This window comes from Cyprinus carpio, chromosome A25 (assembly GCF_018340385.1).
Source record: "Cyprinus carpio isolate SPL01 chromosome A25, ASM1834038v1, whole genome shotgun sequence".
Classification (NCBI taxonomy): domain Eukaryota; kingdom Metazoa; phylum Chordata; class Actinopteri; order Cypriniformes; family Cyprinidae; genus Cyprinus; species Cyprinus carpio.
In genome coordinates this window covers 19659783-19684954 of record NC_056596.1, presented here as the reverse complement: position 1 = coordinate 19684954, position 25172 = coordinate 19659783, and the positions used below count along the sequence as shown (strand labels likewise).

Here is a 25172-nt window from a genome sequence, read left to right as displayed (position 1 = left end):
ATAATTTTTAGTACTTAAATTTAGGCTTGCTTTTTTGTACAAGTCTTAAATATTTCATAAAAAGAAAACAATATTTTATAAAAAAACACATATCACTTACAAAAATTAAAACAAACCAAAATATGTTTTTACAAGTCTTTACTATTTTGTAAAGATTTTCATTTGCTTTGCAAGAATGAAAATGAACGAAAATACAGTAAGCTAATGTTTGATGCATAACGATTTGATTCATTTTGTGCACTCGGTCTGTACTGTCCTTTAACCCAACAAACCTCAAAAAAGAACTTCCCCGTCATGCGCAGGGGTTTGAGACGGGAAGCGCGTGAGATCTCGCGATACTCGCAGCGGAGCACGAGCAGTACGGACTGAGTGTGATGTTCCACTGAAAGCTGCTTAGTCGAGCGTTTGACGCTTCCTTGAGCGGCGCGAGCTATCGAATCCGAATTATCAGCATGAATTGTAAGTAACCGCATCCTGTTGTACGAAAATGTCAGTAATGGAGGTGAATTCGGGCTGTCCGTCACCTAAAGAAGAGGGTGAGCTGGAGGACGGGGAAATCTTCGACGACGAGCCGCAGAGGCAGCGGCAGAACGCGCGGCCTCCGCGACGCGCCCGCCCCAGCCGACCCATGATGAACAAGAGAGCGCGTTTACCGGGACCCATGCTCAACAACAGCGCCCCGGTGCCGCTGAGGGCCGTTCACCCGCCCTTCCCCTCCGGCCTCCGGCAGGCGTTCGACTCCGCGCCGCGCTCCGGCTTCTGGGAGCGCAGTCACGGCGCGCTGGGCCGCTTCAGATATCGCGCTAACAGAGCGTCGGACTGGACGCGAGACTGGACGGAGCGATTCGCCGAGAATCACATATTAAAAACACACACCCCAATAATGAAACGAAACCATACACACTGCAAACGCACTACAGTAAAAACACAGAAGCGCGTGAGAATAGCGCGGTGTGAAATATTACAGTCACCTACCGCAATAATGCGCTGATATGAAGAAGAATGCATCTGACTACTGTATTTACTTTCATTTATTTTTATATTTTCAGGAGTTCACTTACACTGCTGCAATGTGCTAACACACACACACACACACTTGACTTGATGCTTTCAGTCATCCAGCTGATTGTGCTACTGTCTCGTGAAGACTTAGATATGTAAATATGCTGTGTTCTGTTAACCGATGTGTGTGTGTGTGTGTTAATGAGATCATCGTTGTGAATTATGTGTGTTTTTTTTATTTCCAGTCAGTTTTCCCTGCTTTAGAATCATTCCAGTAAACACGACTGCTAGTGATCAGAAGTGAAAAGAGGAGAAAACTATATTTTAAAGAATCCGTGTGAAAACAAACCTGGAAAGAGGCGTGAGGATTCTGGAGGAAAATTAGAGATTCATAGTGCATTCAGTAAATTATTAATGGGATTTATTGCATATTCAATCTGGACAGCAGCAGACCACAAATGCATGGTGTGTGTGTATGTATGTATAATTATTATTATTTATTGTTACAGCTGAAGACAAAGGAAAAGAGAAAATAATGCAAAGGACAGATGCAGGGACTGTAAACAGCTCTCGTTATTTTCTTATTACTATGTCATAAAAATACGAAGTGTTATGGTCTTCTGCTGACGTCTGAAAGTACAACATGAAGGAAAATGTTCAGACAGATGAAGATTATTTGTAGTGCAATGATTTGAAACTGTTTATTTATTTAAATATTGTGTCTTCTTCAAACCGGCAGTGCCTTCTATAATTTAAAATCCAGTGGACTGGTTGGGAAACGCAATTTTTAAATTATCTTTTTTTTGTGTTCCACTTTTTAAAAAAAAGACGTGTTGGTTTGGAACAAAATGAGGATGAATAAATGATGACCAAATATTCATATTCTATCCCATTAATGCATCAGTTTATAAACTTTGCAGTCTGAGTGCTTCTTAACCACTAGCTCTCAGAGAAAGCAGGCAGCAGATGTCAGACGCGGAGGGTGGTGACCAGCGTCCCTAAAGCCGAGACCATGGACGAGAGCTTCGAGGATCTGCTGCTGAAGTACAAACAGATCCAGCTGGAGCTGGAATGCATCCGGAAGGAGGAGCGGATGGCCCTGAAAGAGGAGGACGAGCCTGCTGCTGACCCGGTCCCGCCGCCCGAGGCGCCCGAGGAGCCCGTCTCTGCTGTGAAGGAGGAGAAGAAAGTGTTCCAGGCGTTCAACATCAGACCGCTCAGACAGAAGCTGCTGACGCCCACCGATCGAGACGCTCTCAACAGTAGAGCCGCACAGGAAGTGCCGAGACCAGACGGGGACGGAGGGGAGAAGGACGGCAATCAAGATGACGGTACCACAGATCTTACACTTACACAGTCACTCCTTTAGTATTATTATTATTATAATGACGACAGTCCCATCTTTTATTTTCTCTCAGCTGTAAATGACGAGGAGTCCGAGCCAGACCTCAACATCTCTGCAGTGAGTGACGAGACTCCAGTCGTCCGCAAGGTACAGACTCACGTTTACTGTAGTGCAAGAAATAGGACCTGAAACACAAACGTCTACAGCTCAATTGTTCATTAGTTGGATAGAATATGATGATAATGATGCTCATCCAGTGCACTTTAGCAGACATAATGAAGCATGAGAAGTACAATAGAATAGAAAACTAATGTGATTCATATTCTTTTAATTTCTCCTCCCAAAACTTAAATACAAATGCACTGAAAAGACAGATATTGGTATTGGGCTTGTTCTGGAGGTATCAGAACAGCCCTGCTAGAGATGATGTGACTGTGTGTCTTCCCCCGTCCTGCAGAAGGAGGACGAGGACGACCTGTCGGAGCTGCAGCTGCGTCTCCTGGCTCTGCAGTCGGCCAGCAGGAAGTGGCAGCAGAAGGAGCAGCAGGTGCTGAAGGAGAGCAAGGAGAAGATCACCAAAGCTGTTAAAGTGCCTCAGGACAAGAGCGAGTCTGCGTGCGACAGGAACAAGATGAGCGCAAACAGAGGAAACGCTGTGTGCAGGCTGCAGGAGAGAGCGAGACCTGCCAAACCTGTCCCGGACAAGAGCAGGGCGAGGAAACCGGCCCACCTGAGTAAGACACATCCACGCCGACACACTGATCACATCCGTCACACCGCACTACCGCATGTGTCTGTTGATTGCAGCCAAGCAGGCGTGGAGGAAACAGCAGCTGCGCACGTGGAAACTGCAGCAGCAGAGACAGCAAGAGGAGCAGAGGAACAAGCAGGAGGAAGAGGAGGAGAGGAGGAAGAGAGAGGACGAGATTCGGAAGATCAGAGACCTGTCCAATCAGGACGAGCAGTACAACCGCTTCATGAAGCTGGTGGGCTCCAAACATCGCTCCCGCAGCAAGGTCAGACAGTCCAGTCCAGTGATGGGGCGGCCTGCATCTCGGCAGAGTCTGATCATTGTGTGACCTGTGCTTTCTTACAGTCTTCGGATGCTGATCAGAGGAAACTGGTCAAGCAGAGTCTGGACACGTCGGGGAATCTCTACCAGTACGATAACTACGACGAGGTGGCTATGGACACGGACAGCGAAACCAACTCGCCAGGTACAGGAGACGAGTGATGCACGCGTGTTTCATCAGGAGCGCAGGCTCAGTCGCTCACATGTATGACCGTAACCATGAATGTCGATGATTGTTTGCAGCCACGTCACCGACACACGACGCGCTGCCTGTGTTTCCTCTGGAATCCACACCTCTCAGACAGGTACGTGCGACCCAAACATCAGTCTGGTGTGGAGATCACCAGAAAAACACATGTGACAAACATAAACTGACCACCAACCGTTGCTTCCTGTTAAAATACAAGTCCTCTATCTATAAAATAAAAATATTCAATAAAAATATAGAATCACAAAACAATCGAGTATCAAGAGCTATTTTAATCCAATTTATGTTTACAGCCGCTGAAATGAACTAAATGTGAAAAGTGTTTGTGGCATGTGTTAACTAAAAGGTTTTTTGTATCAAGTATCATATTGAATCGCAGACAGATGATCTTTTGAGTGAATGAATGCACTGGCCAGTCAGAAGTTTCATCAGTCTGACTGACTATATCTTCGGCTGTTTTCAAACACAGAAGCTTGTGCTTTATTCCTAGTGGAAATGTCATCCTGTGCTCATGTGTCAGGGTGTGGGGCAGCACCACCTGCAGCAGATGGAGTTTGTGCGGTCGACTCCTCCTCCTCCTCTGCCTCCGCTGCCGCCCCCCGATGAAGCAGAGCAGCCGCCGAAGCCGCCGTTTGCTGACGAGGAAGAGGAAGAGGAGATGCTGCTGAGAGAAGAGCTGCTCAAGTCCTTGGCCAGCAAGCGAGCTGTTAAAGCGGAGGTAAGGCACATCAGAGTAAGGTGCTGAAGCATGAGCGTGGGGTCAGGTGTGACCAGCTGCTCTGTCTCTGCAGGACGCGTCCAGCAGCAGCGGACCACCCTCTCCCGCTCTCAGACCCGCGGCTCAGCCCAACACCAGGAGCAACCTCACAGCCGTCAGTCTCAACACCGTCATCTCTCATGCACGTGCACTCAAGTACATACGGGGACAACCTGCCCCCAAAGCCCCGTTTGTGGTGAGTGACGCAGGTTCACAATCTGGAGTCGTTACGCCAGCAAGCTGCAACACTAAGGCTTTTATGTGTACGTTTTCCTTGTGTTTGTTACAGCTGCCGCGACACAAGACTGTGGTGGTGCGTCTGAACGCGTCTGACGACAGCGACTCTGACGGCGAGAGCTGCAGCCCGGCTCAGAGTGTGTTTGGAGGACTGGAGTCCATGATTAAAGAAGCTCGGAGGACAGTAGAGGTGCGTGTGTGTGTGTGTGTGAACTTCAGGCTGCAATACACTGCATGACCTTCAAGATCAGAACAGAATTTAAAACACTAGGCATCATATACAGCACTTGCTGGCTTTGTAAACAGTCACAGAGGAAACACTGGCCATCATGCACTAAACGACTGAGGATCACACACATAAACTCATTACTTCAGACTTATGTGCCTCTAGAAGCTTGCGTTCTGCAAGTGAACATCGCTTGATTGTTCATCCCAAAGAAGCACAAAGTCACTTTTACGGACTTTTAAATTAAATGTTTCCTCCTGCTGGAATGACCTGCCCAACTCAATCCGAGCAGCTGAGTCCTTAGCCATCTTCGGCTTAAAACACATCTCTTCCGTCTTTATTTGACCCTCTAACTCTAGCACTTTCTATTCTAATTCTATTCATAAAAATAAAATAAAAACACTTGTCCCTTTTAGACTTGCACTCTATTCATTTGCTGCTTGTTTTCTTTAAAAAAAAAAAAACTATCTTTCTAATCTTCTTGTATTCTGTTTTCTTTTCATTTATTATACATGCTCTATTCTTTTTCTATTCTGTCTGTTTTCTTTTTATTTGTTATATTATTTAAAAAGCCCTTGCTATGTGTATTGTGTTAAGCTAACTGAGACTTGTTATAGCACTTGTATATCATTGCTCTTTCGCTGATTTTGATTGCTTCCATTGGATAAAAGCGTCTGCTAAATGACTAAATGTAAACGTAAAGTCGTTCCGACCCATGCAGAAACGTGCGGCTTGTTGCTAGGAGACGTGTGATAAATGAAAACAATGTGTGTTCTAAAATTGGCTCTAAATATCAAACATGTTTGATCTCCTCCAACTGGAAAAAATCTGAGCTTAAAAAAATCAGAGAGCAGGACCATCATACACTAAGTGATTTTCTGAGGACTCTGTCGACTCAAATCTGCAGACTGGCTCTGACTTTCTTCAACTAGTGCTAATCTGTGCTAAAAGTCATGTAGTGTGTTCCAGATGTTATACTGTTACACTCCAGATACATGGAGGTAGACAGGAAATTCAACACTTAACAATAAAAAAATAAATCAATTTCATTAACACAAATAATTATTATTGATGTAAATAAAATAATAATAATATTACAATTATTTTTTTTTCAAATATAATGTTTGACTTGCTTCGTCATTTTGAGTCACTTTGAAAGTGTAAAGTCTCAGTTTTCTAATGATCTCTACAAGATATATATAAAAAAAAAAACTCTAAAGACTGCATACAGGTTTTACACATTGTTTAGCTCAATTTATTTTAACATGCCTGAAAACAAAGACAGCAGTAATAGGTTAAGGAAACAAATGTGTAGTCTTCCAGTTCGTCGTGTGCTGTCTGTGCTTGATTCACTAAACCGAACCAACTCATTTGAGTGATCATTTGAGAATCAGCTGTTTTTGGTGGTGTTTTGCTTTCAGGCAGCCAAACCGAAGCATTCAGTGTCAGAGAAGGAGAACAACCCAGTGAAGAGCGCAGAAGCACTTCCTGATGCCAAGAAAATGGAATATCGCCTGCTCCGAGACGACATGGCCAGGTGTGTTCGCTCACGTATTCATCCACGCATCAGATGCTTTTACCAGTGATGTGTGACCGGAGTCAGTGTCTGGCATGTCGAGAAATATTTAAGGAATGAATGGCATGACTGAAGCGTTTATTCACTCGTGTGATGTGTTCAGTCTGGAGAAGCAGAGATCAGGCCGGCTGGAGTTGGTGGTGGGCGTCCCGTCTCCCGCGGGCTCGGACTCTGACCTGGACGTCCTGGGAAGAGCAGCAGATCTGCAGGAGAAGTTGAATCAGCACAAGTGAGCGTCCACACATGAGTTGGCAGGGTTCCTGCGGGTTTAAAAAGAAAAAAACAGTGGTGGATATTTGTTGTTTTTAATCATAAATTCACTTCATTTTGAGCAATTTCACAGAAAACAAGACTTACGTAATTTTTTCTCCAGTAAATGTGTATTGATCTTTAAGAATCAGGAGTTGTATTTTCAGACTCTGAAGTGTTGCTAATACAGCTCACTTGAGTTCTACATTTAGAGAACATATTATGTTCCTTTTCATTTATTCCTCAAGTTTTCTTTACTTGGTCTTAAACTCTTGCATTTACCTTCATGAAACCTGCAGAAACCGGGTTGAGCTATGTACAGTATATTTAATAAGTGCTAATGACCGTGTGCAGAACGCAGCTGTGTAAAGACGAGGCTCTGCTAAAGCAGCTCCTGCAACAGGAAATGAAAAAAAAAGAGTCTCTGAAAGCGGCCGAGGGGAAGGTGAGCCGACTCAAAGAGCAGCTGCTGGCGTCAGAGAAGATTGTGAGCGCCAACAGAGTGCTGCTGAAGAAGCTGCAGGAGCAGGTGAGCTGAGCTGAATCATGGGGCTTTCACTAGAATTCAGAGTTCTAGCGGGACGGGCTGGTTTCTGTTAACTGTGTGTTTGTTTGTTTCTTTGCATTCATTGATGTTCTTCTGAGGGATTTGGCCTCTTTGGTGAGCTCTGGTGTGTTCTCCTGCAGGTTCAGAGAGTTCAGCACCGCGTGAGCGTGAAGAAGCAGCAGTCGGTGAAGCTGGAGAGGGATCTGGTTCAGGCGCAGGCCGCTGCAGCTCCTGCTGCGCTCAAACGCAACGCATCTGCTGCCATCTACTCCGTAAGGGCTTTACACAGAGGATCGAGTGAATGTTGCTCTGTAATGGTGGAACTGATGTGTTTCTCTTCACAGCCGGTGAAGGTGCGGCGCGTGGATCGCCCAGATGTGCATTACGCAGAGCTCATTGCGCAGAAGATGCGCCTGCAGCAGCTGGAGACCGAGTACGCCCTCAAGATTCAGAAACTCAAAGAAGCCCAGGCCTTACGGCAAGCTGAGCCGCGGCCCGCTGCCCCACAAATGCCCAGCACGCTCTACCCATTACCACAGCCCTCGCTTCATGACCTGACCCAGGACAAGCTCGCCCTGTCCAGTGAGGACGTGGAGGGCGAGGAGGACGAGCAGCAGCAGCAGATGCCAGCATCAGTGACGCCCAGTAACCGCCGGCGGTCGTTCCGAGAGTCGGGCTCCTTCACCAAACCCAAACTGTGCCACCTGGAGACGCCCGCTGCTTCACCCATGCCCGTCAAGCAGGCCAAAGCGTCGTCCTGCAGCGCAGCCGGTCTGCCAGAGCTGCTGCTGGGGCTGAACGCGGAGGACCTGCGGCAGCGCTACCAGCTGTGTGCCGGGCTCCCTGAGCTCCTGCAGGAGGAGACGCGCTCACTCAGCAGGACTCCCGGGAAGGTACGCTCCTGAAGATAGTGCTCTCGGTGTCATCGGTATCAAAGTGTTTCCTTCTCTTTCACTGTGTGTCTCGTGCAGGTCGTGCAGGTGGACTTTGATCCAATGGCAGCTCATCAGAGCCGAGTGGAGACAAAACCAGAAGCGTTTGGACCATATCACAGTCCTTTACTAGTCTTCAAATCATACAGGTCTGGCCCAGTATAAACCCTTCAGTTTTAACTAGTCACGCACCAAATTCCATCGATCTATATCTAATTATTTAGCTTTTTTTTTTTTTTAGTGTTTACTGAAATCAACATTTGAAGTTTTCATTTAGCTGAAAACTGAAACCAAAAATACATTTCATGTAATGATGTTTGTTTAACAATTAAATTGCACATAAGGTTTTCATGGCATCTTTTGTTTCTACTGTAATTCCTTGTTGAAATACAAACACTTAAACAGTGGATGTAATAAATAGTTTTCATGACAGATTTATTCAAACTGTTTAATGAAAAATAGTGCACATGTTTAGCACAGTTTATGGTGTTTGAATGAAATGGTGTCGAGTGCCTGTGTTCTCACAGTTCAGTCCTGCACATGTTCAGGTTCAGCCCGTATTACCGGACCAAAGAGAAGCTTTCACTCCGCTCCGTCACCTACAGCAACCTCATCGAGCCAAAGAAGCGTTTCTGTCGCTTTGATCTGACCGGCACGTGTAACGATGACGACTGCTCATGGTACGTGTGGATGGTTGAGGTTTTACTGTGTTTCTACTCTGGCTGAACTGATCTGTGTGTTTCAGGCAGCACATGAGGGACTGCACCCTCACAGAGGGCCAGCTGTTTCAGGACATCCTGTCCTACAGCCTGCCTCTGATTGGCTGCGCGGACACCAGCAGCACTGGTGACATCAGCAGTGCCACAGGTAACGTCACGTCGCAGGATGTCTCTGGATGATCAGTAAAACTGTAAATCGTGAGTCTTGACTCTCCTGTTCACAGAGAAATATATGAAGAAGCTGTTTGGGCCCAATAAGGACCGGATGGGGACGGACCAGAAGGCCGTTCTGCTTGTGAGCAAAGTCAACGAGAGATTGAAACACAGTGAGTGCTCGTGTCACGTCTGTATTTGCTGTGTTTAGTTTGCGCTGCAGCTGACCGTCCATCCTCTCTGTCAGTTCCTCCCTTCACCACACACAAATCCCAGAGGAAGTGGAGACCTGAAGCGCAGAAAGTGAAAACGCACGTTCAGGAAGATGAAGAGCTCCACCCGGTGGACGTGACTGTTCCCGTCTGTCACAGTCAGTCCCCTTATACCATCTGATGACCTCACCGCACTTCTTATACTGTAGATCAGGGCTAACATCTCTTCCTGTCTGACAGACGGGCGCGTCCAGGAGCGCTGGTCGTCGGCCGATGTCTGCGTCACGCAGGACGATAAGAGGTACTTCGACAGCGAGACGGATGACATCAGTAACCTGGAGACCAGTGTGCTGGAGAGTCCCCACGACGTGCAGCTGTGGATCAAACTGGCCTTCAAATACCTCAACCAGAGAGACACGTGAGTCAATATCACACAGATTAAGGGAATTATCCAGTTAAAACATGAGATGAATGCATTAAACTCACTATTTGCAATGTTAAAGGGTTGAGCTTTTCTATGGGTTTGTAAACCGCAGGAGCCCTAAAGCTGCGTCTCTGCTGGTAGCAGGTTTTAAATGCCTATAGAAGGCCTTTATCTTACACACGTTCAAGGTGGAAGCTGCAAATAATCTAGTAGCATGAAACAACCTTCTCTTCAGCCTGAATCAGTGGCAGTGGCCATACACCACAGGATTGTTGTCATTGAGATCTTGCTCCTCTTCTGTGTGTGTGTGAAGTCGGTGGCAGAGTGTCTGGACGCGGCGCTGAACACGCTGTCCCGTGCGCTGGAGGACAACCGCGAGGACGCTGAGGTGTGGTGTCACTATATCACACTCTTCTCTCGGCCTGCCAGCAAACAGAGAAGATTCACAAGATATGTGAGATATCTCTGTAGAACACGCCCCTCTATAACACCTCTTGTACACTGAGAGTAAAAACAACAGCATCATTCTACAAAGCGCCAGGCGTCTGAGCAGCTGAAGAGCTGTGGTTTTTGTCTGTCTTTCAGTACATGAGCGTTGAGAGTGGTTTCGAGGGTAAGGATTACGTGTGTGGTCGTCTGATTTCACACCTGCTGGAGGCGTCACATGACGTCAGACCGGATGTGCAGTCGTTCCAGCTGCTGGAGTCAGTGCTGTTCAGAGTTCAGCTCAGTGTGTTCACCGGCCGTCAGCACAACGCTCTCAGCATTCTCAAGGTACCAGTCTCCTTCACATGCATACAATATCACTATCAGATGAACACGTTTCAGTCGAAACATTTTTTTGTTTTGGATAGTCCACTGTTTAAGATTATAGTTTTTAGTACTTTAAAAATATGCTGTTTTCACTTTATCTTAATTAATGTCCTCATCCTCAGGCCATCCGAGATGTAGGTGACTTTATTTCTTCATTAGAACAGAAAAGATGATTTTTAGCTGAAACTGTGGTCACTGGTGATCCATCAAAAAAAAAAGTGAACCAGTCGGTCTTTGGCTATTACTTGTAATCCAGAGCCTCATTCTCAACAACGGCCAGCTGCTGATTTGCATTTTATGAATCAAAAAGGAACAAAATATTCATAAAAAAATATCCTAAACAAAAAAGCAAAATAAAAAAAGAAACATATATATATAACCATAAATAATATTTTCAAGGTTTTTGTTTCCTGTGCACCTTTTTATCCATCTTTCGTGAAGAATGGAGGCTGGTGTTGGAGTGTTTTGATAGTATTTTGGGTGCTGGGTCATATTGCTATACAGGGCCTGAGCTCTCAGACAGACCATTAGATAAAACAAATTATCTAAATTGTATTAAATAAATATACACAAATATCCATTAAAGCCACAGTTAGTTAAGAGTGGCGAGTGATTCTTTCGTTGTTTGATTAACATTATTAACATTAATGCACATACGATAATCCGTTAGTGCACATCCGATATTTTCTTAACTATTAATGTTCACTTAAGTAGTAACCATTTGTTTTTACGTCGATACTCGTCAAGATAATTTTGCACCAAGATGTGAAAAAGAACTCAGTTTGGTATGTGCTTGCTGTCTGAGAGAGAGTTTCTAATCGTCTGGAGTTAATTGCATTATTTGCCTTGTTTAATTAATGGATTGTCAGTGTTTTGCGTTGTTGTAAGCATACGTTGGTGTTCCTGTAGAGTGCGCTGCACTCGGGCTCTGAACCGAGCGTTGCGGATCATCTGACTGTGGCGGACCGTTGTCTGATGTGGCTGTCTTATATCCACCTGACTGAGTTCAGACGTCTACCGGCGTGTCTGTACGACCCCGCCAACTCCAACCCGTCCAGAATCACCTGCACAGATCCCTTCCTCATTCCCTGGAGAACCGCCCAAGATCTCCGTACACCCGCTGACGACATCATCAGCCTCTTCAGAGGTGAAGCGCCTTGGATCACCAATACACATGTGAAACATCCAACTAAATAGTCTTAGCTATTAAAAACCATGTGGTCGTTTAAAGTGAAGTGACATACAGCCAAGTATGGTGACCCATACTCAGAATTCATGCTCTGCATTTAACCCATCCGAAGTGCACACACACAGCAGTGAACACACACACCGTGAACACACACACACAGCAGTGAACACACACACCGTGAACACACACACACAGCAGTGAACACACACACACAGCAGTGGGCTGCTATTTATGCTGCGGCGCCCGGGGAGCAGTTGGGGGTTCGGTGCCTTGCTCAAGGGCAGACCTCCCGAGACTCGAACCCACAACCTTAGGCTTAGGAGTCAAACTCTCTAACCATTAGGCGATGACTTCCCCACTTTTTTTTTTATTTTTTCACTTTAAAAATAAAAAGCTCAAGCATGATCTGTCTGTTCCTCTAGATGCTGTGTGTAGCTGCTCGGATGAGCGTTTGTCTTCCAGTGAGCAGATTCAGGCCTGTTTCCCTCTGCACTCAAACCTCATTCATCTGTACAGGGCGCTGGACAGGTACAGGGACCCCATCACCCCATGATGAGACTTTCTGAAGTGCTGTGCATGTACTGACCTGAGTGGCATTGTTTCAGATGTCCAGAAGCTCTTGCGCTGTGTGAGAGTCTGCTGGCTGTGTCCCCGCTGTACTGCCCTCTGCTGGAGGTCACCGCTGAGCTGCACATGTCCTCGGGACACACAGATAAAGCTGAGGAGCTGTGGAGACGCGCTCATTCTGACAGCCCCAGCAGCACTCGTGTCTTCCACCAGCTCTGCAAGTGTTTGCTCGCTCAGGTGAGAGTACAGCATCATCTCAAAACTCAAACCCTCAGTGAAGATGGCATGGTGCTCAATTCTGTGAGCTTATTTCTGTTGCACAGGGGAACGTCAGTGTTATGGAAGAGCTCTTTGACAAGTTCATGCACTCTTTCTGTGAATCTGTGCAAGATCAGCTCAAGTCGCTGGATGTGTTACGGTAAGGTCCTCACTGACACCACAGTAGTGATCATATTAACAGGCTTGCCACTGTCAGGAGATCCCTACAGTGTTGGGAAGGTTATTTTGGAAATGTAACAGGTTACCGGTTACAAGTTACCCTATTTAAAATGTATTAAGCAGTGTAACTATATCAGTTACTTTATTAATGTACATTTGATTCATTTTTTTACTTTTCTTACGAAAACTGATTACTGTCAGACTTTCAAAATCCATCATCATGTGAATAAAGATTATAATAATTTAATTTTAAAGCACACCCACCACAAAATCAGACTTTACCATGACTTTACTTTGAGATCATTCTGAGGTTAAATACAGATTTAAAATCATAACATGAAATAGCTATTTTACAGGAAACACTGACATCCAACAATGTCTAAAGGAAAAAAAAAAAAGTTAATCTTACAAGAAATGAAGCATATACATAAACCCAAATAAGAAATAAAAACATTATCGAATAAGCATGTGTCCTGAAAAATAAAATTTTGGAAAATCAGGGAGTTCCCCCTTTAGTTGGCTCTTTAATCTTTTTTTGTTAGACATATTTTTAAACTACAATCATCCAACCTAAATGTTTCATCACCCAGTATATTTATGTTTTACAATTTATAATGTTGTTAATTTTGATACTGATATACTGTGGGGAAGAGACTTTGATCTCAAACTCTGAATTTAATTTATTTTAACTAAAAAAGACACGTGTCAAAAAACACAGTCAGTAATAAAGAGCTGAACTTGATCAGTTGGCAAGCATCATGGCAAAAAAAAAAACAAAACACAGGTCCTTCTCAGAAATAGCAGCATATTGTGAAAAAATCATTATTTTCCATAATGTAATGATAAAAACGCAAACTTTCATATATTTTAGATTCATTGCACACCAACTGAAATATTGCATTGAAGCAGTCATTTCTGCAAAAGGATTCCCGACCAAGTATTGAGTGCATAACAAGAACATAATTCAGGAAGGTTGACTTTTTGTTGTATTAACAATCAGGAAGAGAAGACTTTTATTGGTCGAATACAAATATGCTAATTTTTTGAGATAGGAATTTTGGTGTTTTCATGAGCTGTAAGGCCAAAATCATCAGTATTAAAACAATAACAAGACCTGAAAATATTTCAGTTTCTGTGCAATGAATCTAAAATATATGAAAGTTTAATTTTTATCATTACATTATGGAAAATAATGAACTTTTTCACAATATGCTATTGTTTTGAGAAGGACCTGTACAATAACAAGATACAACTAAAATTAGTTTTTCATGTAGGTATAACATTAATATTCAGGTACAGAAATACCACAGAAACTGAATAAACTATTTAACTTTAAAATAACACTAGTTAGTCTTCAGTGTGTAAGTAAACATTAGTGACAGACAGCAGGAGGTTTATTTAGGTTGCTGTCTCTCATGCACGGATCTAACTGTTACATAAGTTTTGTTTCTCAGCTGTTTACATTCACTTAATAGCCTATATAGACAGGCATTTTGACTTAATTTTGTATGTATTTGGTCGTTTACAACTTCATTCTGTAGTCACACGCTCTCAGATAGGAGTCTCATAGAGAGCGCACAAATACTGAACTGAACACTTGAATGTTTTAAAGTGTAAGACTCAAAAGCACGTGCAAATGATTCATTCTGTCCACATTTTTTCTCAGTAACTAAATTTTGCACAGATGTAACACCAAATCTAAACGTCAACATTAATCGCAAACATTTTAACAGCAAACTAAATCTCACAAACTAAATTTTGCAATTAAATGATGTAGGGCTGCACAATTAATCAAAATTAAATCTCAATGGCAATAAATCACGATTAGGCAGAAGCTGCTATTGAAAGCCCATTCTGTTTTGGTCGGCAAATCCATCTGTGGTGGTCCAAGAGCCAGAGGGCGATTCAATGCTGAAAATCCAAATATGCCCCGGAAGAATCCAGGATTTTACCTATCCCTGCATCTGAACAATGTCAGAGAAAAAAAAAAATATGTTCAGAAGTTTCACTCACTACACTTAAACCCAAATAGGAAATTAAAAACTGAACATGGTTGAAAATTTTAGTTCCACTCTGATTCCCCCTTTAGGGGCTCTTCACAGGATGAGTGCAGAATGAAATGGAGGTCAATTTTTTGGTATACCCCTTTTTAAACAAAATCCACTTTGTTTCAGGACTGATATACTGTGAAAAAACACATAAACATTCAAAAATAAAAAATTAAATACAACTAAAAAAGACACGTAAACAGTCAGTAATAAAATTTTAGAGTCAACTAAAAAAGACTTTAAAAAGTCTTTTAAAAATGTCAATGATAGTTGACAATGTTATGGCAAAAACAAACATTAGCAGAATGCTAAAATGTTTTGGGCATGTAGGTATAACAGTAATAATTCAGAAATCAGAAAGGACCACAGAAACTGAATTCATATTTAACTTTAAACCTATAACCCAGTTAGTGAACTTGCAAAAAACATAGTGACAGATCAGTTTATTTAGGTTGATTTCTCATGCACGGATCTAACGGTTACATAAGGGCTGTTTACAAATTAATAGCCTATATAGCCCATTTTGACTTATATGTACTCCAACTTCATTTTGTAGTTGAGTGTCTTTTACGCTGAAATATTTGTGTAAATATTTAGATGTAAACCCTTTTGTAATCGTTAACATGTAATTGCACACTCTTAAACATTAACTAAATTCACCAATAAAAATAGGGAGTGGGAAGGCTCTGTAACCCCTTTTGTAATCGGTAATTGCTCTCAGGTACTAAATTTTGCAGATGTAGGAACAATGAATGTCAAAATTTGTCAGGCAATAAACCACGATTGGGCAAAGTGCGATTTTGAAGCCCTTTCGGTGATCCATAAATCTCCAGTCATTGGGTTTTTTCATGATGTCACTCTGTAGGCAAAAACCCGGAAGCGAGTTTTATTCTACGACATAAACAAAAAAAATAACACCCCAAACAAGATTCTAAATAACGAGTTTTATTCTACGACATAAACACCAGTTACACCCCACGCGTGATTTTTTTTAAACTGATGTGCTTCTTAAAAAAGACGGTTGCTAACAAGTTGCTAAATGGGACTACATGGTGCCGTCGGAGACATTAAACAACATTACTCCGAACAGTTTATCAATTTACAGTATTTTCCAGTCGTAGTATATTTTGTAATACAATTAATTGTAGAATAACCAATTAATATAGTTTCCCACATTTTTTGTTTTGCCCTGAAATGCAACACAAGTCTTCAGATGGAAGATGCTTGTTTTATTGTTTTCCTACTGATGCGGAGACTATTACGATTATTCCATGTAAACTCCACATTTACCGGCTTAGTCACGGTGAAAGTGAAACTTAAACGATGCATAGTGCTTAAAGCCACGTTAAATTTAAATGTTTACGGCCACATGAAGCTGTTAGAAAGCATATGAGAATTTATTAGAAGCAAGGATAAAATAACATTTTGTGTTCCCACACTAACAAAGCTGAAATGTGGTTCTTTATTTACTAAAATAATCTTATCATATCCAAAAACTCATTCACTCTGCTGTTATTTTATAGATTAAATGCACTAGAAGTTTATTGAATAGTATGTGGAAGACACATTTTTAATTAAAATATTCATATTAATCAAGGATTTATTGACTTTTACCTTATTTCAAAATGTACAGAAATGCGTGCTTTCATATGTCCTTTAATTATGATTATTTAATTTATTCACTATACAATTTATTATTAATGTCTCATTTCAGTTTTAGTTTGGCTCTAGTTTTGTATTTATTCCAGTTTATTTGAAAAGTTTCATGTAGCGTGGATCAAAATTCATTTACAGAGTAAATCCTTTTCACTGAACACGTTAAAAATAAGTTTGAGAAAGTTGTGGGAAGCGTGGTGGTGGTGACGCTGAAGTCGAGCGACCGTGGTGCTGTAGTTCGTTTATAGCCTAAGTTTAGCTTTTACATTCTGGCGCTTTTATTTAGGCTTCAAAATTCATCAAAATTATATTATTTTGTGAAGATTATCTTGATGGACAAAACGTGTAAGTTTCATGAACTATGGCTGAACACAGAGCTTGTTTTTTGCGATAATCCAAAAGCCTATGGGAAAATCCTACAGGTTTTTTGTCGAGGGAACCAGTGTCATGCTAACAGCCGATCCACCTACAAAGTGACATCATAGTTCCCCCACTCTATAAACAGAAGATTTAACTCTTTTCTTTGATTCAACGTGACGACGATATATGGTTTCTGAGTTCCTATTATTATTATTTTTATCATAATAAAGTATATCTATAATGAAATGCTAATCAACATTAGCTTAGAATACAATGAAATATTGTGTGGCTTAATTATTCTATGTAAGAAGCCACATCACCTCACAGAAGGATTTATTTCAAACACTCGGCTGACGTTATGAAGTGAGTTTGGAGTAAAAAACATGCTATTAAATGTGGCATTTTCACGTGCTCTCAGATGGAGCAGCATTTACTACACAGAGACATATTTCACTGAGAAGATACGCAAACAGCTGTCATTATCGCGAATGATTTCATAATCCTACGATTATTTTGTCTGCAATTATGAACACGATTTTGCATATATTGTCATAGAACTACGGCTCAGTGTAGTAAATGCTGCTCCACCTGAAAGCAGGTCATGGAGGTTTACTACTAATCACAGAACCGGCTTTACTGACTAATCGTGCACCCTAAAATGACGTAATGCCATAACATGTAATTAGTTACTCCACAACACTAGTGGTGTAAGAAAATATCGGTACACGTGAGTATCGCAGTATTTTGTTTGGCGATACTGTATCGATTCTCAAAAATGCAATATCTATCTCTCTCTCTCTCTCTCTCTCTCTCTATATATATATATATATATATATATTATAGATATTTTTCAGTCCCGCTCCTGCAGAAATGTATCTTATCTTATCTTATGTTTTGTCCCGCTCTCGTCCGCAAAACCCCGCATATGTCCCGCTCTCGTCCGCAAAACCCCGCATAAAAGTAATTTATATAGATTTTTTTTTCAGTAGGCTACATCGAAGAAATTTACATGAAATGGTTCTGTAACATCTCCTAAGCTTCACAACATCCCAGCATAAACACTCCTGATAAAATATTTATTTAGGCTAAGCATTAACATTCACAAACTACTGTTATTTTTGGCAGAATGCAAGCAGCGCGCTTCCTTTATTATCGCTAAAAGCTGACATCTCCGTTAATCGCGATCGCATAAAGCTCTGTTATAACACAATAAATATATGCACATGAATCTTTCACAATGTCTAGACTTCATGTGTTAAAATGAGAGGATTCGTGAGCACACAATTTCAGCACTGCGGTGAGTAGATTCTAACTTAATCACCTCTGATTGGCCATTGGATTCCAGAAATCAACAGCCGAGACTGTGATTGGCTACATTGCGCAACCCTTTATAAATAAATAGAAACTATAGAAACTATGCCTAGCTTGCACAGGTCAATCATTTTAATGTTAATATTAGTTGTCTTTTTTTTGCAACAGATAAATAAAAAATTTTGTTTTAGACGCTTTGTTTAGATTTACATCCCACACACACACATAATATTCACACCCCACACACACACGTTGGGTCCCAACTGAGTTGTCCCACGCCGCACCCTGTTGCGTTGGGTCCCACGGTACTCAAGCGGGAGTGCAGGTCTCTACTCTGTATCTGTTAAGTAGCAAATTCCTCCCCCATGGTCTTGTTGGTCATCCCTCCTCTCGACCCATCATTAGTCAAATCTGACTCCTGCAAGCACTTAATTGCTCTCCCTTTACTCGTACTGCAAAAAATTGAATGTTACAGGGACAGATTAATGCAAATCCCACTATGTTCTGGTTAATATTTATATACGATAGATAGATAGATGTAAATTTTTTTTCTTTTGTTTTTTTTTTTCTGCTAAGGTTTGCATATGGTGGTGTGTTCTAAATGACAGTTTTCCTAAAATTATATCCTATTCTCCTATTCCTAAAATAAGAAATATACCAATTTTGGTATATTTGGACTTGCTTACAGTATTGCAGTATATCGCAACATATCATATAGCAACCTCTGTATCGTGATAAGTATCATATCGCCAGATTCTTGCTGATACACAGCCCTACCCAACACTGGCTGCCTAGAAGTGTCAGAGCATCTGGAACAGTCAACAGATTCTCCTATTTTTTCTCAGGCTCTAAAATAGTGTAGAAAATTGTGGAAAATTCAGTTCTGTACATAGGATTTATTATTTTTCCAAGATAGATCATTCTGTTCCTGTGTTATGGCATGTGCCCCAAGTTTATTTCACTCATGCTTTCTCTTCTGTTAGCAGTATTAGTCTTGTAAGATCTGATGTTTATGATTTCAGCCATATTCTTGGTGTTCCCACTCAAGACTTGCTGAGAGTCCCAGCTCTCAAAGATGATGTTCAGGATGAGATCCGAGCTCAGCTGCCGTACCTGCATCTCCTGCACTGGTGCGTCCGTCCGTCTGTCTGTCTGTCTGCTCTGCTCTCCACGCCTGTCCTGCTCTAACCCTCATTCTTGACTTTAACACAGTTTCTGGCAGTCTACCTATGGTGTTGTGAGAGAGGCCATTGATGCATTTGAGAAAGCCTTGGGAACGGTTACAAAGTTGGACTTAATTCACACCCTCTGGCTAGAGTAAGTCAAATGTACAGTTGTGAAACCTAACTTCTTATCAGTTGTTATGTGTTTATTACCACAGCATGAAATCATCGAGTTGATGTCAGTGTGTTTATCATGTTAATCTGTGTGTCAGATAGTCATGGTGTTTTCTCTCTTAATGGTTGCTCCCTTTTCCCCAGCTATCTGTCCTTCGCCAGCAGTAAGATGTTGGCGCCGCAGCCGAATGTTCGCGAGCTGAAGATGTTTACGGGTCTGGTGCACCGCTGTCTGGAGACTGTGCCGAGCAGACTCACCCTGCCCTTCAGCTCCTCACAGTACTGGAGCTGCTTCAGCTTCCATAACAAGGTATGTCATGATGAAGCCTTAAACCAGTCCTTCATCCTTTTCAGCTCATAGTAGCACCCTGATGATTGCATGTAAAGCTTACGGACAGTGTAGATGTAGTGTGTTTGCATTTTGTGCTGTGTGCATTGCAGGTCATATCCTTCTATGTGGGATGCTTCCCTCAATCCCAACATTCCCTTATCCTGGAAAGACTTCAACATATCATGCCAACCAATACTGAACTGGCCATAAGGTAAATGGGAGACTTGCTTGGATTTATTCTGATGCTTTCTCACTTTAAGCTCGTAAAGAGCGCCAGTATTTCCAATTATATATGCCACAATTTTTGTTTTTGTTACTCTATACAGTGTAAATATTTCTCGTGCATAATTTTAATAGTTTCCTGGCTCACTGAAACTGTAAAAGTGTCTTCTCTATAATGGGGAAATATGTGATTCTTTAACTACTTTAGTAGGTGGCACTGGATACAGTCACAGCTTCTAAAGGCACTTTAATGTCCTCGAGTTTAGTGCCATTTGTCGTTGTGTAGGTTGCTGCAGCAAGAATGGCAGGATGGCAATGTTGAACATTTTAAATTGCAAAGCAGAATGTTGTGCTGTAGCGTCCCAACCTGTCTGGCCATCTGGAAAATGTAAGTTCATGAGCTCCAAATACATCAAGCTAATTTGTTTCTGTGTGTCCAAATGAGATGATATTCTAAAGCTTATGGTGTAGCGCTCCACTTCTTTTGTTTTGATGAAGATAATGCATTCTGCGCAATGTAAATATGAACGTTTGCTGTTTTCAAAATTAGATTTCCTGTCCATGTTATATATTCCATATGTACAGGAAAAGCCCCAAGGGCTCACATGATTCAAATTCTCCCTAAGGTGCACCACCTTATCCTGTGAGTGTGAACGTTGACATAAGATCAGGACTCCACTGGCTTTGACTCTGTGACTGAGGACGTTTTGGAAAAGGGTGGTGCAAATGTTAAAGATGAATAATAGAGGAGGAGGTGGATTGAATTTCACCTTGTCTAACAGAAGATGAGCTTGAGAGGGCTTCACATGCCTCTACTGATCATGCCTGCTAGAAAGTATCCACCATCATGCATGGACCGCTTTATCATGCCCCCTCTTCCTGTCTCAGTCTGACTTCTGATGCTCCTGCGGAGGGCTGGGATGTGTTAACACAGTTCCCCTCAAAGGATGAGGGGTTGCATACTGAGTGGGCTTTGGATATATCTAAGCCTGAGGATCTCGGCTCCCAGTTTACTGTTCAGGTGGAGACTGCTTCTGCTCAGTCTGCACCCACAGCCACTTGTTAGTGGTCTGGCTCTAGTAGACCTGTGTTGAATGTAATTGGAGGTGCAAAAGTTACTCCTGGCACTGGTTCACAGCCAGTTGTGTTCAGAGCAGCACCAGCAGGCTCCTGTCAAACATAGGCCTTAGCTCGATGAGTGCTTTGGTCTGGGAGCTCCTGTGGCCACCACTTTGCTCCTTGTGAGTGTTCTCCCTTCACTTCCCCTCACGGATTGCAGCATGGTCATATCATGATTTCAAAAAGTATTTTCAGCTATAAATCAAGACATGTTCAGACCAAGACAAATATTTGGTGCAATAAACACACTAATCTGAATGAGCAGCTGTTAATGCATCTGTTCAGACCATGCATGCCATCAGTGCGACATATTTTTTATGGAGAGGGGTTCCAATCTCTTTTCTATCTTCATGTCTGGGAGAGAATCTGTGTTTTTACTCAGCCCATCTACTGTTTTTTGTATGCAGTGGTCTGAACAGGCAAATCCCACTTGAAAATCAGACCGAATTTTCATGCCAAACATGTGTATTGGTGTAAAAAACCCTTCGGGCCTAGTGAAATTGGAAGGGTTAACATATGGAAATTGTATCCAGACATATCCACACTTCTTTGCAAATGAATCAGGAAACTGGCAGGCCAGTTATACGCCAGCGCTTTCTTCATCCTCATTTGGGATTGAGGCATATGCTCAGGGCCGTAATGATCCAGAAAGACTTTAAAGGACCTTCACAAGGGAATTAAATTAGTGGCAGTTTCCTTGTTACTACATTCCATTTCCTGTATGCTTCAGTCTAGTTTTTGTTTAATCCATTTCATCTTAATTTATTGAGCTACTTGCTCAAAAACACAAAATGCAGCGTAAACAGTTCACTCTAAAATTCTGTCATGATTTACTAAGTCTGAGGTTTTGGTCCTGTTTGGCTTTCTTTCGTCTGTAAAACACACAAGAAAGCATGAAGAACTTTAGGGTCCAGAAATATGGGACCCCATTGTATGGACAGAGTAGAAAGTCATGAAGGATTGTGGTGACAATAGTGTTAAGTACATTTTTATTTTTGTGTGAACTGCTAACCCTAACCCTTTCATTGTGGTTCCCTTTATGCAGACACATTCACCTTATGCACTCCTTTTACCCGTTTCTGATTCACGTCCAATAGCGATGATATGCAGAAGTTGCATGCTTTAAGTTGCATTTGTGGGTGGGGTTTGACTGCTTGGTCCCCCACTTCCAAAATCCCAGTTTAACCTCGGTCCCCTCACTGGCCAATTTTCAAGCAATTTCCAGTCATAAACCTCATTTACAACGTCACTGGAGCATCGACGTGAATTCAGTTGAAGGCTTTGACTTTGTTCAGTTGGAGCCTTGTAGCCACCTTGTGCTCTTCTGATGAATCTCATCTAAACACTTCTCTCAGTAAATGCAGTAAATGACATTTAGTTGTCCCCGACTGAAAGTGAGTTGTTTCAGGTCAGTTAGATGGTTTGCTACCTTAAAGTAGCGGAGGACCAACCCCGCTCCTGGAGGCCAATCTCACTGCAGACTCCTGCCTGTTATTTCCATGGAAGTTGCTTCCAGCTTCATGTTTGGTTGGAGTTGAACTCCAGTCCTCCAGGAGCAGGGCTGGCCTCTGCTGGGATAAATGTTGCTCTTTTTTGGGAGTTGGTGCTAGGCGCAACTCAAACTAATGCTATGGCCTCCAGTTCCTCCATGTAGGTCTAATTCCATTGATTCTGCAGCTAGCATTTTGTGCAAGTGTGTGAGAATAGTCTTGCCATTTGTTTGGTTTATGCTGCATTAGCTGCTCTGCCGCAGTCACACTCTTCACAGGGAATTTCCCTGTACGTATGGAATATGTAACACTGTCTCGGAGGACATACTGAAAATAAACAGTCTCAACCAGACTGTGTTTTAAGAACGGTCTTATCCAGAGCATGAAAGACTTTACTGTCCAGTTGAGCAAAAGTGCAAAACGCAAAGAATCCCAAGTGGAGTACGTCATGTTGAACTTACCCTGGGGATCAAATACATTTGCATGCCGTTCTTTTGACAAGCATTTTTTGTAGTGGATGGTGAATGTGATGTCCATTGATTTGGAAGCAGAAATGAGGTGAAGTGTTTGACATCTTGTATCAATATATTTCTTGCCAGAGCTATTGCTGTTGAGAAGGAGCAAAGGCAAAGAGCAGAGGTGAGTGAGAGGTCAGAGGTCAGGTCATGACTTTCACAGTGGCCGATGTCTCAAGTTTTTCTGCTTTCATTCTGTCGAATCTATTGTTTTTTTTCTGCAGGGTATGCTCAGTGCACGCATATGTAAGAGTTTAGATGGCATACCTCTGATGAAGACCAATGAGTGTGCTTTTGTGTGTTTGAGGAGTCCGAATGTTTGCGGCTGTGATGATTTGCGTGTGTTCGACTGAACTGACTGTGTGTTCCTGCTCTGGTGTGTTTGTGCTTTTATTCGCACATTTGCAGGTCCAGCGGCTGTATCAGCAGGCGCTCCAGAAACTGCCTCTGTCTGCTGCTCTCTGGAAAGATGTAAACAGCCTCTTTACCTCAAATATTCACGAGTCTCTTTCGCTTTGGACACTGTCCTCACCAGTCCTTTTCTCTTTCCATTTCTAGTGTTTGCTTTTTGAGGCTGCTGAAGGAGGTAAAACTGACACACTGAAAAAAATAATTGACAAGTGCCAAGAGGTGGGAGTGAGTCTAAATGAGCCGCTAGGGTTAGAGCCCAGCCAAAGCCAGTGACACGAGCAGCACATTCCCAGAACAAGAGTACATGCTTCCATTAGAGCACCAAACCTCCACAGATATGCAGACACGCATCTTAGCTTAGACCTGAGTCAGTATTATGAGCAGAAACCCAGTGAAGACACAATGAGCTACCCATAATCCAGTATGTGGGCCTCTTTTATCATCATGTACGTAAGTATGAATCTGTTGATGATGCCTGTTGCTTCCTGTTGTTTTTGATTTGCGTGTTCTCATTTGTACACTAACTTTTTTAATTTGATTTTTATTTTTCTTTAACGTTGCGTCATAGTTGTTGACGCACTGTGACTGTTTTTAAGGTGGCTTGCTTTCTTCTTCTAATTATACATCAGTTTATTTTGTTTCTCATGGTGTCTCAACCGTGTCTCGTGAAGAATGACATTAACTCAGCTTGAGAGTTTAAGGGCTCAGCACCAAGGTGTTTTTTTTTTTCTTCTTCTTTTTTTTCTTCCCTTTTTTTCTTTTTTTTTTTTTCTTCTTCTTTTTTTTCTTCCCTTTTTTTCTTTTTTTTTTCTACTCCCTCTCCAACCATGGATTGAAATGGCTGTTATTGGAAGTATTCTGTTTGGCTCACCAGTGTCAGAGTATTGATGGAAACTTCTCCATAGACTGCCAAATCTCGCCGACACTCAATATGTCTGTAGTCGTGGACTGCGCCAAAAGACATCATTAAACTGCTCATGTAATATTGTTTCTCCACAAATTAAAAAAAAATCCATGTGTGTATGTTTTGTGTGTGTGTGTGTGTGAGAGAGTATGCACACACGCATGCATGTTGATTAACGTATTCTGCAGGATTGATAATCTGACACCTGTTTTTTCTTTCAATTTATAATTGAACAATGTTTCTATTAAATTATTTTGTACAGAAATACAGTGTTGTGTGTTGATTTGGGGGGGGGGGGCCTTGGTTAAATTTTATTCTATGGAGTGTGTGTATATATATATCTATATCTCAGAGTTTTGGTGTCTGATTAATAAAGGAAGGGACAGGCGTTCAGACAGCAGTGCTTTCCTGACTCCGGATGCTTTGTTGTTTCAGAAATGATTTCTGCAAGCTCCATTCTTGGCATTTCAGTTCATTTTACAAAATATGTACGAGATATCAAGTAAAACAATAATACACTATAATACCCTACTGTCTAGATATAGTTTTGTGGGTTATAAAATAAAAATATATGATGAAATACAGAGTAAATTTGTGGTGAAGTTAATAGCATTCATATAATGTTTATATTTATATTATATACACACACCAATGATGTGTATTGCATTGTTTGTATACTATTGCAAATAACACCATATCCAAACATTTCATGGTGCAAGACAACATAGTAATTAATTCACACAATGACAATTTCAGTGTCTTGAATTTGTGGTTATGTGACCATCAGAAGTGAGACTTGCAG

At 42.0% G+C, this 25172-nt stretch overlaps 1 protein-coding gene across 1 annotated transcript; it reads left to right on the top strand.

Moving 5' to 3' along the window:
- The first annotated feature begins 289 nt into the window (after window positions 1–289).
- On the top strand, window positions 290–24635 carry LOC109072800 (zinc finger C3H1 domain-containing protein). Its single transcript, XM_042715943.1, is given in 35 exon segments — window positions 290–937; window positions 1946–2333; window positions 2421–2494; window positions 2805–3081; window positions 3155–3363; window positions 3444–3564; window positions 3663–3724; window positions 4118–4345; window positions 4419–4580; window positions 4674–4811; window positions 6269–6384; window positions 6527–6652; window positions 7027–7201; window positions 7360–7491; window positions 7564–8112; window positions 8191–8300; window positions 8700–8831; window positions 8897–9018; window positions 9095–9196; window positions 9271–9393; window positions 9476–9657; window positions 9973–10126; window positions 10201–10433; window positions 11382–11619; window positions 12084–12189; window positions 12267–12465; window positions 12552–12646; window positions 19064–19171; window positions 19254–19358; window positions 19523–19688; window positions 19820–19920; window positions 20218–20319; window positions 23140–23179; window positions 23464–23526; window positions 23614–24635. Coding segments are annotated over 35 exon segments (5814 nt in total). The 5' UTR covers window positions 290–487; the 3' UTR covers window positions 23740–24635.
- The last annotated feature ends 537 nt before the right edge of the window (window positions 24636–25172 follow it).